At 44.5% G+C, this 16,610-nt stretch overlaps 1 protein-coding gene across 1 annotated transcript in view; it reads right to left on the bottom strand.

Annotated features, from left to right (window-relative positions):
- Nucleotides 1-16,610, bottom strand: part of c8b (complement component 8, beta polypeptide) — a 56,530-nt gene that overhangs the window by 26,773 nt on the left and 13,147 nt on the right. The window contains exons 2-3 of the mRNA XM_069164392.1: nucleotides 9,603-10,215; nucleotides 2,138-2,277 (exon numbers count right to left, since the gene is read on the bottom strand). Of these exons, the coding sequence (XP_069020493.1) occupies nucleotides 2,138-2,277; nucleotides 9,603-9,672 (210 nt within the window). The 5' untranslated portion in view covers nucleotides 9,673-10,215. The remainder of the gene's footprint in view (nucleotides 1-2,137; nucleotides 2,278-9,602; nucleotides 10,216-16,610) is intronic.

Consider the following 16,610-nt stretch of genomic DNA (forward strand, 5'->3'; position numbering starts at 1 on the left):
AAATACTTAAAAAGCCATACGTATACGTCCTCTTTATCCCACAGCCACTGACTGCAGAGATGTGTGTGTGTGTGTGTGTGTGGAGGGGGGGGGGGGGGGTATTTTCCCCTAACGAAGAGTGATGCGGGAAGTGTTTCCTGCCTTTTACTTTGGAGATGAGAAGAGGATACAGACTAAATGTTTAAGAGGAGAAATCATGCTGTTTCCGAATAATATTTAGTTAAAATGATGACAGGAGATGTGCGGTGGGCTGCTGGTTCATAAAGTGTTTTTCTTTCTCGATTCTGTATTCCCATTTCAATCTGTCTTTTCTTTCTAGTATGCTCACTGTTGCTAAATACAAAAACATTGGACTTCATGATGATGTAATGATCTTATAGGTTTACAGTGGAACCACTAGTTATATTATTCAACACCAACTCGTGTTTTCTCCCATCATTTCCCCATTTAAAACACTTAGTTGTTGCAGTCATTACTAAAACACAGCAGCACCATAGTGGCTGATTTAAAATGAAGTTGATCCCCAAAATGAAAAGAGATTTAAGCATGTATTTAAGCCTTTAGCTTCCAGCTACCGTTAGTGGTGTAGGTTACAGTAGGAGCCGTGGTTGTCCCTTTAACCTCCCTTAATCAAAGATCCAGTTTTTTTTTTTTTTTAATGCAGCTGTTGACTGATCGAGGAGATTGTCATGCTGATCCAAGTCAGATAAGACCTTCAACTGTGAATCAACTGTAACATGGTGGGGTGCCAAAGGTAGCTCCCCCCACTCCACTAAACCTTATCCTCCCTTACAGGTTATGTTGCAGGGAAATTTATAACGGCCTCAATCAGTGTTTTCTATTTAGCCACTGGCCCTGGATGCTAATGATAATCTGTTCTACTATTGGATATTACAAACTCAATATATATTTATAATATATAAGATAAGTTTATATTCACAAAATGCCTGACTCCTCCTCCTTGTTAAAGTTCAAAGTATCCTACTTAAACAGAGTCCAAATAAAATAGCAGCCTAGTCATACATTTTCCATATTATTATTATTATCATATTAGGAATAACTAGCTGGATTGTCTCTGTCTTCTGCATAAACATCATGCCTTTGGACAGATAGCCTCAGCTTCAGTCTGTGACACCAAGAAGTGCATATTTACCTTTTTCTTACTCATTTAAAGTTGAATGAGCTAGAAACATCAACAGGCAGCATTTTCAATCAGTCAATGGAACGAACATGTGCAGCTTCGGTAATTTAGGTGACAGACGGTTGGGTAAAAATGAGTGCACAATATTTTAGTACGCACGCTTACTGCAAGCTCAAGACTCCTCAACCCTTTCATCCTCAATCGCGAGTATTCAGCCTGTTTTTTTTTACCCAACTTTGTCTCTAACTGTGGGGCTGAATTTGACCTAATTTACTTGCAACGTTCTGTAAAGAACACTGGCTAAAACATTATCTAGGTCACGTTATCGCAGTTTGCATATGTGCCACAAGTACATAACATCATGGACTTTGTTGTAAAAATAGAAGGCTGTGATGGCACGAGAAAACATACAGGAGAAAGACAAATTGAGAGGGGGGAGGTGTGTGTGTGTGTGTGTGTGTGTGTGTGTGTGTGTGTGTGTTGGAGGGGGGTTAACTCTTCTTGTAGTCAGATGTTAAAAAGTGAACATTTTCTACTTAAGCGATATACTGCTTTAAGCGTCTCTGAACAGGGAGCCAGTTTGCCTCCAAGGTAAAGGCTGTATGAATAAATGCAGAGAGCTTTGAGCAATACTAAAATTAAAGCAGCCTATTAGAGGAAAAAGAAAGTACAAAGCTGCCAGCATTTTTCAGAAGATGTAAAAGCAAGCTTACAGTAGCTTTTGTACATGACAAAGAGCCATGGAATAACTTTAATTTGCTCCATCTGGTCAGTTCATACAGTGCAGCGGTGAGTCAGACGCAGGAGACGACAGCTCCCATGACTCATTCAACAGACAATACAGTCATGCCCGAGCATGATTTTTCCAAATCTGACTGAGATGAGTGAAGGAGCTCGATGATGTCCACACACGCACACGCACACGCACACGCACACGCACACGCACACGCACACACACACACACACACACACACACACAGAGCAAGGAGTCTGCACCTTCAGCTTCATCATGGAGTCCTGGCACAGCTTGTCCCCGCGCGCCGCTGTCACCTCATCAATCCCGATCAGCTTGGCCTTGTAGCGCATGCCATCGCCGCGGAAACGCTTAATAAGCCCCGCCTCACTGCGGTCCTGACCTGGCGGAAGAGAAAGAGAGAAAGAGGGACGAGAAGTAAGTGGAGAGAAAATGAAAGAGAAAGTGATTACAGGAAACAAGGATGTGTGAGCTCAACTGAATCCTACAACTTTAGTATCATGCCCCTGCTTGAGGTACAGAGGCTAGTGTGTGTGTGTGTGTGTGTGTGTGTGTGTGTGTGTGTGTGTGTGTGTGTGTGTGTGTGTGTGTACGTGCCGTTATTAATATTTATGGAATAAGAAATGCAGAATGAATAGGAAATTAGCAGCAGCAAGCAAAGATTGAAAGAAAATTGAACTTGAAATTGGAAATGATGTTGGCTGAAGCCGGTGGACTAAATGAGAAAACAACTGGAACATTGAAAACCCCTCCACACGGCCGTCGCTCAGCGTGGTGCATCATGGGGGCACACGGAGTTAAGGATTGGAAGGTTTCGGAGTGGCTCGGTGGGGGTGCGTGCTCCCCACGCTCCTAAGTTCCCATGGGTGCCATTGGTGGCGACACACCGGCTTGAATGGGCGCTATTGAGAGGAATCATCTCGGTCCAGCGCTCAGCCACAATCCGGCCGAGCCCTCCCTCGGTGACGGATGTTGGGTGGTGGCAGGAAGGAGGTGGGATGATGGTGTGAGCTGGCGGGTGTGTGTGAGGGTGTGTATGGGGGGGGGGGGGGGGGGGCTCACAAGTCTGGATGGCCCGGGGCTTTATCCTGTCACCCCCCCCCCCCCCCCCCCCCCCCGCTGATTATTCTGTCTCTGCAGCTGCCCTGACATCTCCTTGACACTGACACCTTTCTCATTTTGTCTGCACGCTGTCTGCCGCCGTACTGTTTTGATTATGTGGATGCGAGCCTCGAGCGCTATCTCGCACGTTTACAACGTACGAACAGTCCCCTCGTAACCTGAGCAGGTGTGTGTGTGTGTGTGTGTGTGGGGGGGGGGGGGTGGCGGGGGGAGAAGGGGGGGGGGGAGAGAGACTTGTCACTCGCTCCCACCACTGCATTTACACAAAGAGATACCAGGTTTTCAAATCAAGGTCACCGGCACCTTGGAGAATTTACCAGTTTCCAGGCCCCTTTCCACGCTCGAATCTAGGTCACGAGACCGTACCGAACATCAGTTAGCGGCACATTTAAGTGGTTGGCTTAAGCTGTGCGCGAGAAAAGAAGACGAGGTGGAACATCCCTAACAGAGACTGTCAGGCTGTACTCCAAGACCACATTACACCAAAATGAGCTTATTCCACCCAGAAACACACGACGCTTCCATTCACACTACATCTCACCAAGCGGGATGTCTTCTCCTTCTATCCGTGCAATTTTCCGAGGGGGGACAAAAAAAATCAAAATGAAAATCAGGAAAATTTGAAAAACAGAAAATTAAGGGTCTTGTGCAAATGGAGAGGGGGAAGAAAAAAAAAAAAAAACGTCTTAGTTCAAATGCATGTGCTTGTCTTGGCTATGCACACCCTCTCACTAATTCATGAGGGCACAATTCTCTAAAGGGGGGGAGGGCTTGACGATGCTAAAGTCATTAAAGTCTCTAAGCAAGTGAATGTCAAATCTGGGTCTAATTCAGACTTGTTTCCCTGCCAGAGGATAATGAGTCTTGTGCACAGCCACCGTGCACCTCCGAACATTAACCAGGCTGGCGTGCGCACGGCAGACATTTCAGACTTAGATGATGAACTCGCCACAAGGACAAAATTGTGGGCACACGTGTGCTGGTTCTTGGAAAGGATGGACCCTCCACGCTAATTATTGTTGTTCCTGATTTAGACCATCCCTCACACGGCGGCCGCAGCTCATACACACATTATTATGTATTCCACCCTGATTTTACTGACTCATACACTCCGTAATGTAATGTAAAATGCATGCTGCTCCAGTTGCATTTTAAACACAATCGGTCCAATTCAGTGCAACACTCTCTCCGATGAGCTCTAACCAGATGTTCTGTGCCATTTGTTTCTTTACATACAGCATGCTGTTTCCCCCCTAATAACACTTCAGGAGAGATTTAGAGTTTCATGCACAGATCCTGCAAAAAAAAATAAAAATAAGTAGGCCTTGCATATTGAATGAGAGTCTTGACTCTGTGGCATAACTCGCTCGGCTACGTGCTCTGGGTTCAGATCAAGATGAGCAAGTGTGCTGTATTTGAAAACTAAAGAGCTGTGGGGCATGCTGTTTCATGTTGTTACACACTGTAAGAAGGGAGCAGCGAGAAAGGAGAAGGTGTGTGTTTGCGAAGGGATGTGACACATATTCCTCTGGCTTTCTGGAGTTACAATTACCCAAGCTTGAATGGTCCTAACGATGTTTCTGGCCCGTGATGCTCCTAATTTGTCTGACAGCGGGTTGCCTTCAGTCTACCGCTCATTCCTACAACACTCCTGCTGTGTGGGAGTCCCCGGTGGTCTGAGGTGTCCATGGTGAGAATCTGACCCGCATCACATCCCTTTCCCCCCCCCCCAATATTTTCCTTTTTGCCCTCATTTCTCAACAGTCTAATGGAGATTTAAATGGCATGAAATAGCAAAAAAATCTCCATAAATGTGGCTGAGAGTTAACAGGCAGAACGTCGGTGGGCTTCAAATCAAACGCTATAATCCCCCACCTCACAAGCAGGGCTCTGCACCAGGACCATGGCGAGAACAATTACTGTTCGCCCTGCTCCATACTGTTTCAGGGCTTGTGTCTCTGATCGCAGCGTTGCCTCCGTCTTCTTGCCACACTAGAATGAGGACAGTGAAGGGACAGATGGCAACAGATGGAGAGTCAGAAGTGCCCCTCCAGATATGAAGACTTGGCAACAAGAAACTTTTTGTTGGGGGATTCGGGCATCGAGGCAGCTTAACCTATGAACCTTTCTGAGTGTGTATCTGTGTCTGCTTGTCTCTTTCTGTCAGCGTCCCCGTCTGCCACTAGGCTACAACACACACACACACACACACACACACACACACACACACACACACACACACACACACACACACACACACACACACACACACACACACACACACCATCCTCTGAGCTATAAGGAGCTGTGTTTTCACCTACATGTAATATGGAATAGTATTATTTTGCATGTCTCTGCACAGGACATTTAATGAAAACACGAGGCATGTCCAATCAACGCTGACTTTTTATCAACAGCTCAGAGAAAGGATGTCTGAAGAAGGCAAATCTGTCCCCGCCATCTGTCCCCACCCATGTGCACAAAACAACTTTTATAAGGCTGAGCAAACACACAGATACACATTTACAAACATTAACAGCCGCACGTGTTCCCTCGTTTCTGAAAACCATCATCAAGGCTTTTGTTTTTTGCCGCTAAACCGCTGATCGTTAAAGCAGTCGCAGAGTTAATGGAAGGTATTGTGCACATCATCAATGCGGTGGATAGATCACTGACTCACTGCGGAGTCACATGCAGGTACTGATGTGAGCTGGATGGTGTCGGGCGAGCCCATTCTTGAGGTAGGGGCTCCACGAGGCTATTATCGCATTGACAGAGGAGCAGCGTGAAAAAAACAGTCGGATACCGGCAAATTATTCGGTCAAATCGTGTTTGGAAAAGGGGTGAAATGGTTTGGTTGTGTGCTGACTGGTCATTCAATCTGCTGTTTGTCTCTTTCCGTGTCTATTTGCTGTCTCCTCTCTCTCTCTTTCTCTCTCTCTCTTTCTCTCTCTTTCTCTCTCTCTCTCAATGTCTCTGTCCTCCATTCCTTGCCTGTCTTTTTGAAATGAATCCTTTTTTTCTTCGTGCACAGATTACAGTGGGAGAGCAACAGTTGCTATGGAGATAGAGTAAAGTCATGCATGTAAAGCAATTCTGTCAATGGGTAGAGGAGAGCTTTGGCTTTAACATGGCAGACTTTGCTGCAGTGAGCCTTGATTTTTGTTTTGAAAGGATAGAAGAGTGATGCAACATCCCTAAAACAAAACACGAGAGGGTGTCCACTATCCCCCTGAATGTCCTGTATTCATCTCAAGTGCATTAACATGAGAATATGAATCAATTTGCTAAAAATAAACAACACATGTGTTCTATATAATCTGTAATTCCCATGAAAACAACAATACAACCCTTAAAAACCGGAATCAGGCAAGGATGCGTAAATGTTTTTTGTTTGAAAGTCAGGAATAACATTACAGGTATTAATCCCAGTAATACTTTGTTGGTTTGACATGTTATGGGTCAGACTGTTTTAGCAGGAGGAGAATGGAGAAATGATGCTATATCAGCTTTGCCTTTTGAGTTTATAGTCTTATCTAGGATGTGTTAGCTACATTGGCTCAGGTTTTGGAGAAGCTATGTGCTCCTAACCTCGGCTAAAAGAGGAGAAATATGTCTCCAACTCTAAAGTTGTCTTAGTTAGATGTGTGTGTCTTAGCTGTCTGCTAGCCAGTGGTGAGTCAACACCTCGGTGTAGTAGCTGTTCAGTAAATATGATGGACAATCAAAAAGTTCAGAGACTGCTCATGATGTGCATGAAGTAAGCGCAGCACTGTGCATGAAGCAGAGGGAAGCTATAACCTTTATGAGTTGGCATTCCAAGTACCGTCACTTGATCAACATCAGCACCAGAGTTAACCACATTTGTGTGACCACTTGTATGTGTGCGTTTGCAATTTCATCTTGTACTTGAGCTGCGAATGCACTTCAAATTTTGAGTTGAACTCTGGAAAATGGCAACTGACACTCTTGAAATGGTTTAGAAAATCTACAGTAATGAGGCAATGAAGCAGGTGAGGTGCTTTGAGTGACATTTGCCTTTTCCAGGGGCAGAATGTCACCGTCCAAGACTAAAAAAAGGTGCCCAAAGTCGGAAGTGCAAGCAGGTGGGCTCTTTGATATTTGCTGGATTGTGCGCCATGGATTCCTCCCCCAGAGTCAGACTGTCGACTCATGATGTACTGAGGCGTCTGAGGGAAAACGTTTGGTCTTAGTGACCTGAACTGTGGCACGAAGGTACTTTGGTTCTCCAACATGACAACAGGTTAGTTCAGAGTGCATTCACACCTACAACAACTCAATCACCACTCTCCACCAGCCCTACTAACCAGATTTGGATCCCTGCAACTTCTTTCTGTTCCCCGAAGGATTGACACAAAATTAAATGTGCACTCTCTGCCAAGGTCTATGGTGAAATTGCAAATGCGCACGTACCAGTGGTCACAAATCACCTGTAACACAGGAGCTAATACTCACTCGCACTGTCTTCATCCTGGTGCTGCACTCTGTTTGCGTGCAGTAGGAGCAGTCTCAGAACTTTTTGAGCAACCATTAGAGCGTCAAACTGCAACCTTACGTTTGCTGTTTGTTTATCGAGTCAATAACACTTTCATATCTGTCTGTTCATGTTAGTTTAGCTGTAAAGCACAATTTCCCTTTTGGCTCGCTGTTTCTCCCTGTATTTATGCTAGGCTAAGGTAACAAACATTAAAACATTAAAACTATTCCCTTCGGTTGGGTGTTTTACCTGCCAGTAATGTTTGTACTAAAGGAACAAATTACTTTTGCAGTAAATAATCAATAAGGAGTAAAGAGTAATCAGCCATAAAAAAACAAAACAGCAATGACGGTTTTATTTTCCTTCATAACAGTGAACATGCACACAGTGGCTTATTATGAATCAGTTCATTCCTGATCATAATTATGTTCTGTGACAAACGTTCTTCATATTCACACCAAATGTATTTTGCACCCTTCTTTCAGTAGCCTAATTTACTCAACCTTTTTCAAAAAGTGAAATATTCATGACCTGTTTTTAAAGATTTATGTCTTCAGTGTGAGTGAATGGGCTTGAGTGAATGAATGGGGACAGAAGTCAGAGGTTATTAAAGGATTTAGTGGCAGATTGCAACTGACTGAGTATCCCTCGCCTCACCCTTCGCCTCACCCCTCGCCCCCTTTTGGGCTACCGTACAAACCTGGAGGCGCAACATGTCAGCCACTGGGAAGAGGACCCGCTCCCTCTGAAGATATGAGAGGCTCTTTCGAAGGTACTTAAACTGTTCTTAGTTTCAGATGATCATACACTCATTAAAACATAATTCTGAGTATTATATTCCTTTTCTGCAGATAGATCTCCCTAAAACCCGACACACTGAAACTTTAAGAATCAGATTTAAACCTAATAGATGTTGGTCTTTACCTTATTATTTAATAAGAAAAATATAAAATAACAGCAGCCTTATCCTTTAAATCACATCAATTTCGTCTGCTGCTTCTAATCCATATGACTAGAAACCGCGTTTTATCTTAATACATGTCATCAGCCTGATCCTCGATAGCGTCCTTCACCTGGCCGGCTGAAAACCACCAGGAGCTACACCACACGACAGTCTGCATGCATTTATGTTGGCCTATTTCCATTTATATGGATCTAAATAGCATCTTTGTTAATTGTGACAATGGCCCTACAGCACATGTGATTAACATGGTAAAGTCAGGGACTGATAGCCTGCGCTGATAGCCCCCCTCTGATGAGCCTCATGGCCACGTGTGCGTCTGCCCCCCCTCTCCCTCCCTTCCTTCCACTTAACTCAAATCGATGGGCCCTCCTCCAGCGGGGCCATTTATCTGAGTGAGCCGACAGAGACAGTGAAACAGTCACAGAGGACCTGGCCCCACGGCCTCGTTACAGTGAGCCCGCAGCAGCCAAATTTACTGGACGAGCTGGAGTGGCTTTATTCATGGGTGGAGAAATGAGGGGGAAAAAAAAAAGAAGCTGAAATGAAGTGGGGGAGGGCAAACAAGAAAAGCATCCTCTCCTTGCTCACTTTCTTCCCCCTCCCTGTGAGTCCCGCTCTCTCTACCCCCTCGACATCCCTTTCTTTCCTTCTCTCGGCCAATTCAATCCTGTTTCAATCTCCCAGTGAAGACTCTGAGAATGCCTCGTCCTATTACATCACTTATGCTGTTCATCAAAGCGACAGGGTGTGAATTACCCGTCCATGACACCTAAATCATGGCGCTACCAAACCCCGGGGCCACATGGAAGAGCTGTTACTACATCTGGATCCCTGGGATGAGACAGGGAGCCTCTCAGCAGGCTCAGACTGAGTGAAGCCTCTCTCAGCGTAGTCTAGCGTTGTTTAGCTCCACCCAAACAAGGTGCAAAGTTATGTTCACCGCCTGTCAAACATGAGAAAGCCGCCAGGTTCCCACTTGGTCCTGACATACTGTAATTCGGGTTGTCTTTTGAGTGTTTTACCCTCAATATTACATATCAGTGCAAAGCCTTAAAAACACTATATTTTACATGCGTCGATACAACAGAATCACTGTGGCTGTACAGAGATGAGGGAGACATACCTTTGATCCTTCTGGACTCCTTTCGCTGGCTGGTTTTGACACCCGGCTGGAGCTCGGCCTCTGCTGACATCCTCCACCGCTGAGTCCCTTGTCCTGCTCACAGCAGATCCACCATGAGTTAGCAGCACACTAGCTAATCCCTCCCCGGCTCCCAGTGTCCAATTCCACGCCGCTGTTTCTCACTGCTGCTCTTTGGTGAAGAAAATCTCCTTTGAATCCATGGCGAGATGTCAGGTACTCCTCAATAAATGAAGATCCAGCATTGATAACGACGCTCTGTCACTGTTGGCCCATGGTGTTTTGAGTAATGCAAAAGAAAACATGAAGAGATGATTGACTTTTGAGCGGGGCGATCCTCCTCGAGAGCCGCTTCAGATCAGATTTGACATCTTCTGGAGGGTACCTGAGTTCTCTCTGTGAAGGTCAAATATCACATGGTCCAGCTCTGCTCTTTTCTGAGGGTTCACCTATTGCTCAGGAGTAAATCCCCCCCGGGGGAGACTGCAACATTGATTGAATCAAATATTGTTCTTCAGAGTAGGTCAGGAGTGGATATTATTCTTTGGTAGAGTACTTCAGATGCAGTTCGACAGCCCATCACTCGCTCTGAGCGCTGCAAGGCAAAGAGACAGAGCGGACGGTTAATGCTGAGCTGGAGATGGTTAAAAATGAAAAAGACACATGCTCCTTGGTCACACATTAATTTAACACATAAAATGGCAGGCACCAATTAAACAAATCAACAAAGATGTTATTATCTCTTCTGGATCATCAATCCTTAATGAGAGAGCAGAAAACGCTCACTGTTCGGCGCCCACCCTTGAAGACGACCTGTGGTGGAATACTTGACGCTCTTGTTTTATGTGCTACTTTATGAGTAAATATAGAACATTAAAGCATGACCGATGCTTCTGTGCATGCAAAGCAAATTTTCAGAAGATGGATTGTGAATGCTCGCAGCTCGGGCCAACAGCACGAGAGGAGGGGAAGTAGCAGAGAGCGATGAATGACAGGCTGTTTCAGAGCAAAGCTGTGGTGGGAATCCTGGCACAGCCATCCTCAAACTGGACCCCCCCACATTGTGCTTTAATGCCCTTGAATCATCTACTGCTAACATGGGGGCTGTGCCAAGCTGGCACTGTGGCTGGCACCGCTTCTGTTGGCATGGTGATGTGCCATTGTTGGAGAAAAGAAGCCTTCAGCCTACACTGGCCTGAAAAGAGCTGCAGCACATCGAGCACCGGGCAAACATTATCCCGTGTGACATTGTTTGACATTGTGAGTGCGAGTGGTGAGAACGAGGAAGAGTATGAGTGTAATTTTTTTGGAATAAGTACGTCCCCTTACTTTGATGACATTATTTCAACAATTTGCCTCGTTTCTAAAAGCTAAATTCATATATTGCTCTCGAAAGACTCAATGCAAAGTATTGTTCTTTGAGAGAATTTGACTGCTGCACTGCCAATGTACATATCTACTGTAATGGCTGTAGCCAGCTAACATACACTAACCTCGCTCCATTGTTTTTTTTTTCCAGTCATTGCATCCTAATGAGCGTAGACCTCGGGTTAATTTTCAATCTGTTAAAACAGCTTTTAATCAATCGGTATTGACCACCATATACCATATGATGTGCGCCGAAACTCCACAAGCCGCAAACGACAGAGACCCAGAGAACGGGAACGGAGTGCAACACCATCTCGGTAAATGACCATTGCAGACTTCAATTCCTTGATATCTGCAAGCGTTGCTAAAACTGTTCATACTGATTCACCTAGTTATTCTGCCGCCACCACTCTGGGAACTATATGCTGTTGAAACAAACCTAGTGTAGCCACACCCACTGTGCACTGATTGGTTCACCCTTTAGAGTGGCTGGGCTGAGGGTGTCCAAAATGTAATCGCAGTAAAAGCTGAAGCCGTGAGCAACAGGTAGGTGGAGCCAGGCTAAACAAACACACCACTAGTATGAAAGTGTCACAGCTCATTCACTACTGCTATAGAACTACAATACTACTTCCAGAATCAAAGTGTCTTATTATTCATTTCTCTGTAGTGTAGTCATCAAAGCTCAGCGCAATCGTTAATCGTTTGCCCAAGCTATCCATTTATTTATCCATTATCTAAACCTGCTTTTCCCAGAGCAGGGTCACAAGGGGGCTGCAGCCTATACCTGTTGACTTTGGACGAAGGCGGGGTGCAATGCGTAAATTTGTGGGGTGCTGTCTTTGCCTCCAATTGTACCACCCAGAGACACTTCATGTCCATTTGCTTCTTTCCATTGACTTTTAATGCACTTGTGCTGTCTGTAAAATTTACTCTGAATTGAGTCTGAACATACTTGGACACATCTGATTCCACCTAAATATCTCACCTGAGGAAAAGAAAACTTAATTTGTGGCGCTTAAACAAGTAATACGTTTAACATTTTAAATAAAAAACTCTACTGAATCGGTTTCCCATGCTCTGGATAATCCATATAATAGTACGGCAGCAGCAGCAGTGGTACGATAGAAAAAGTCCAAAGCATACTCTGTGATTATACAGAATATCAGAGTTTCTAAGTAAAGATGCTTCTGATAAGTATTTCAAAATGTAGTATGTCATTCCTTTGAGTGCACAAAATAGATTTCCATCCACTTAAATAAAAATAACGGCGACATAAATCTCAGAGACAGATATCTAACAAACTGGGAACCTCAAACTTAAATTATTTGTACTGCTAGTTCCATTTGTGATGTCATGGGCACCTCCGTTCAGCCACTTAGCATTACCCAAGCAAACCTACATAGAAAAATGCAGAACTTATGACTAACATTTATGCAGAAATGATCTGTGGCTTCAAAGTTATTTTTGTGAGCCCACAGGTGTTTTCCCTGTGCAGTTATATCAGTCTCCTCTTCCTCCAGTAGACCTTTAACCTTCCCATTACTCCAAAATGAACAGTAATGTTTAGACACATTTAACAACAGCTGTTTTTTTGTGGTTGCCTCATAGCCACTGGTTCTTGTTCGGAGGTCTAGACCATGTGTCACAATTCTGTGTGTGCTCATGAGGCAGATAATGTCACCCAGGTCCGGGCGAAGGAGCAATCCACCCATGAGTGCTTCTCAGACGGAGCCTGAGAGCGTCAGCGGTGGGAGAGGTATTTTCCATGTCACAAAGAACCTTATCAGAATGTAATTTTCATTACCAACGAGGGAGATATGCCTCATTGTATTAGACGGAACAGCGATTTAATGTGATGCTTTTCAAAACCAATGCTATCTAGGTCACCCAGACTCCCCAATCTGCTCCGTGTTTTAACAGCTCCCACTGTCTCTAAGGATTTGGGTCAGAGTTAACGAGCATCACTCATTTTTCCAGCTACTGTCGACTGTTCGGGGACGTCAAAAGCCCTCGACAAAAGCCGCCATTTATTTATTAATTTGTTCATTTTAGTACTACCTCTTTCAAGTACAAAGGCAAACTTCCTTGAGCAAAGTCAAATTCATTTTCTGCTTGCGTTTCTTTATTTTCCTCCATCACCCTGCCGTTTCTCTTTGCCTCTTGTCTGCCTGAATTTCACAAATAATTTCTCGAGATGTTTGTCTCCTGCCTGTATCCGAATTTTTACCCTATCACAGGTTTATTGAACAGAACCAGGCATGCTGTAACGTAAACTTGATGAATGGTAACTCTCTTTTCCGTTACATTAAGCACATCAATCATCTAGGCCATTGATTTTTTTTCAAGAGAGGAATTTGGAGTATACCTTCCCAACAAGTAGACCCTGTGGGCAACATGCAGGTCCATCTCGTTAGCAGACTCTGTGCATTCGGATGAGATGCTCTTCGTAATTGTGTAATTAATGCATGTTCCATACAATGGGGAATTTGCTTGACATGATCATTTGTTTGAAGTTAGATAAAAACTATAATTTAAACCTTTGATTTACGTTAAAGAGTGACAAAAGGTTATAATTTTCCCCCAAATTATATAGAGTCTCGTTCTCTTGTCGTCTCGATGGATGAAACTGATTCATTAAGCATGATCAGTTTTTCAATCATGTTTACTGTCTCAGAGATATAATGGGCAATCACTGAACATGAGCTGATTTCTAAATCAGATCATTCTTGAGATTCTTTTAAGCTCCAGCATTCCAGTAAGTAAGATTTCCTCCCGAGACTGGTGTTTAATAGACTGCACAATCAACCTCATATTGTGAGACAAGCCTCTGTGCATCCTGCCACTGATGAGCAACAAAGGTTGAACAGCCATCCATCACTGGATATGGCCAATTACACCTCCATTCACCGAGGTCCCGACGGAAGGGTTGCAGTCTGTGTTCTCCAGCTTGCATGTGACTGCTGAGGAGCAGGGAGGCGCCGTCCGCCCGACCATCTCTGTCTCTTCCAGGCCGAGGCTGGCATGGCCCGGGGGTTGGTGGAGCGTTTGTTCGACAGACCGGCTCTGGCACCTCGCGCTGGTCATCTTTGTTCTAAATGCCCCCCAGCTTATGGAGTGGGACACGACTGTCACAACCTGGCCTAGAAGCGCTCCTCTCTGAATAGCCCTGCTGTGTAACCTTGTGTCACCTATGGCAGCAAAGACCGACCAACGACTGCTGCATCCACATATACATGAAGGTTAGAATCTATGCTGTTGGGAAATGTTTTGTTTAATTTTCTTTTGCTGAACTAATTAGATTCCTGACTAGCGAGTGGTTGACTGGCGTATGGGTCTTTGGGGTAACGCTGCAATCTATTTTTGACCATGTGATTAAGTGAGTTAATCATGTGACACAGTTATGGCTGTAAAGCCATGGAGAACAATTTTAAAACATGCAGTTGTAAAGACTAATCGACTGCCATGCTTGTAGGTTTGAGATTGTACATAAGCACAGGTAAATGCCTGTAAACGGTCAGCATGCTAAAATGCTCACAATGATAACGGCAACATGCTGATATCAAGCAGGTATTGTAAAATATTTAGCATTTAAACCACCTTGGTTCAGAATGTCAGCATGCTAACATTAGCCACTCAGCATTAAACTCCCTCTCCCTCTAGGGTTAATGAGCGTCGATGCAAAACTTCATGGCGATCCACCCCATAGCTGCTGTGACATTTCAAGACTTAGGTGGTGGAACAGACCAACATTTCCATTCATTAAGCCAAGACACAACCAAAGCTAAACACCAAAGGCTGTTTGGAGCATCAGGGCTGGGGAGGATGACATTGGTGATCATTTTCGGCCATGAAATTGAACAAATTACCAGGATTTCATTATGCAAGTAAATTTGAATAACATTAATATGAAATGGAAATAAAATAAATGAGGGATACTGCTTTATTTGACCAGGGTGAACTAAACCAATGCTTCTGATTTCTGCGTGGAATAGCAAACCTGAAATATTACAGCCAAAATTGCAAAGGAGCGCTGTTTTCTCCTTTCGTCTGCCTTCCTGGCCTTCCAGGGGGAACTGATAGCCTCGGAGCTCAGGCTGTTCAGCCACGGCCCATTAGTTCACCTCATTCTGACAAGATGGACGGCCTCTGACGATGGAACAGTGAAGTGTGCGAGCAAGGGAGATGGGTGTGTGGGTGGAGGGTTGGGGGGGATACAAAAAAAAATTCAGTCTGGGGCATTTGAAGCGCTCTCATTTTACTTTCTGAGGGGAAAGACAGGCCTCATTGCTTCGGGTTCAGCAGCTACAGCTGGTAAACTAAATAGGCGTTGCCACACAGTTGCTTTGCTGTGCAGATTTATGTCAGCAAAGGCCTCTGAGCTGTGAACCCGGCTAGGTGTGGCTCCGGGCATGGTTGGCCGTGGCAGGCAAGAGGGCGGCGAGGAGCTGCCCTCCGAAAATGCTCCTGCATTATCCTTTCTACCAGCTCAGCTGCGGGATAACTGGGTCTAATTTAGACGGAGGAAGAGTGAGGAGGGGAAAAGTGAGCATGTGCGTCTGATATACATGACATAAATGAAGAAATACACACACGGCGGAGGTCTCAAGACGGAAATATTAATGGGGTTTATTTTGAAAGTTTGCATTTCTCAGGCTGCGAGTGCCTCCATAACAGACATATTCAGGCTAATAAAGTGTCACCAACTCCCTATGGTGACAGTAAACAATAGCATGGAAACAAGATGAGCTACATTTCCTCTTTTATTCATCTGATCCCACCCACCATGTAAAGCAGGTCCGGAGACTCCTGGACCACTTTCACAACATATAATTGGTGAACGTGGCTTTCCAAATCACCTTTTCTGATGTTACTCGTTGGCTTCCCAAAGGAGCCTTTAATTTACTGTTGATTCGGTTTGTTGTTGTGCTGTGTCTGAGCAGTGTGTTAAAATGGGCTATTTACCACGTTCGGTGGGAGAAGGGAACTGGGCGAGCTCCAGAAGGCCTGGACAAACACCATGTTACCTCACAGCCAATCTTTTCTCCTTCTGTTTCTCTTCGCTCTCCTTTTCATTTGCTCTATATTTATCATTTTTATTCTCTACAGCCTTTTTTTTTTTTTTAAGTCTTTCAATTCCATCTCTACCTTTTTTTTCCCCTCTCCCTCCTGCCCCTGTTCTCGTCTGCCCTCTTTTTTTTTTCCTTTGTCCCTCTCTTCCAACATAATGCCTGTTTGTGAAAAGAGGTTGAAGCATGTTTTATTTGGCTGCCACCCCCACCCCGGCCTGCTTTTGTGGGTTACAAAAGAACTGTGGATACCTTAGTTTGGTCATTATTTCATGCGGAGAGTAATTAATGAGACAATTAGGGTTTTTTCCCCCTCTCTATGTTCTCTTTGAACTAAATAAATAGCCAAAAGGTGTCCTCTTTCATTGTACATGGGTCACGGATATAATTAAGAAACACAAGCAGCCTCTCTTCACAAAACTCTACTCTGAATAACTGTTTCAGTTTGTTGTTGTGATGATTCATATTTTAAAAACCTAAATTTCATTCAGAGGCATTGCGACCAGGCAATGTGACTGTCACACACAACAGAGATCCTGTGTAGTTGAGATAA

Source organism: Embiotoca jacksoni, unplaced genomic scaffold (assembly GCF_022577435.1).
Source record: "Embiotoca jacksoni isolate LCO1_2020_lvr unplaced genomic scaffold, fEmbJac1.0.p SCAF_31, whole genome shotgun sequence".
NCBI lineage: Eukaryota > Metazoa > Chordata > Actinopteri > Embiotocidae > Embiotoca > Embiotoca jacksoni.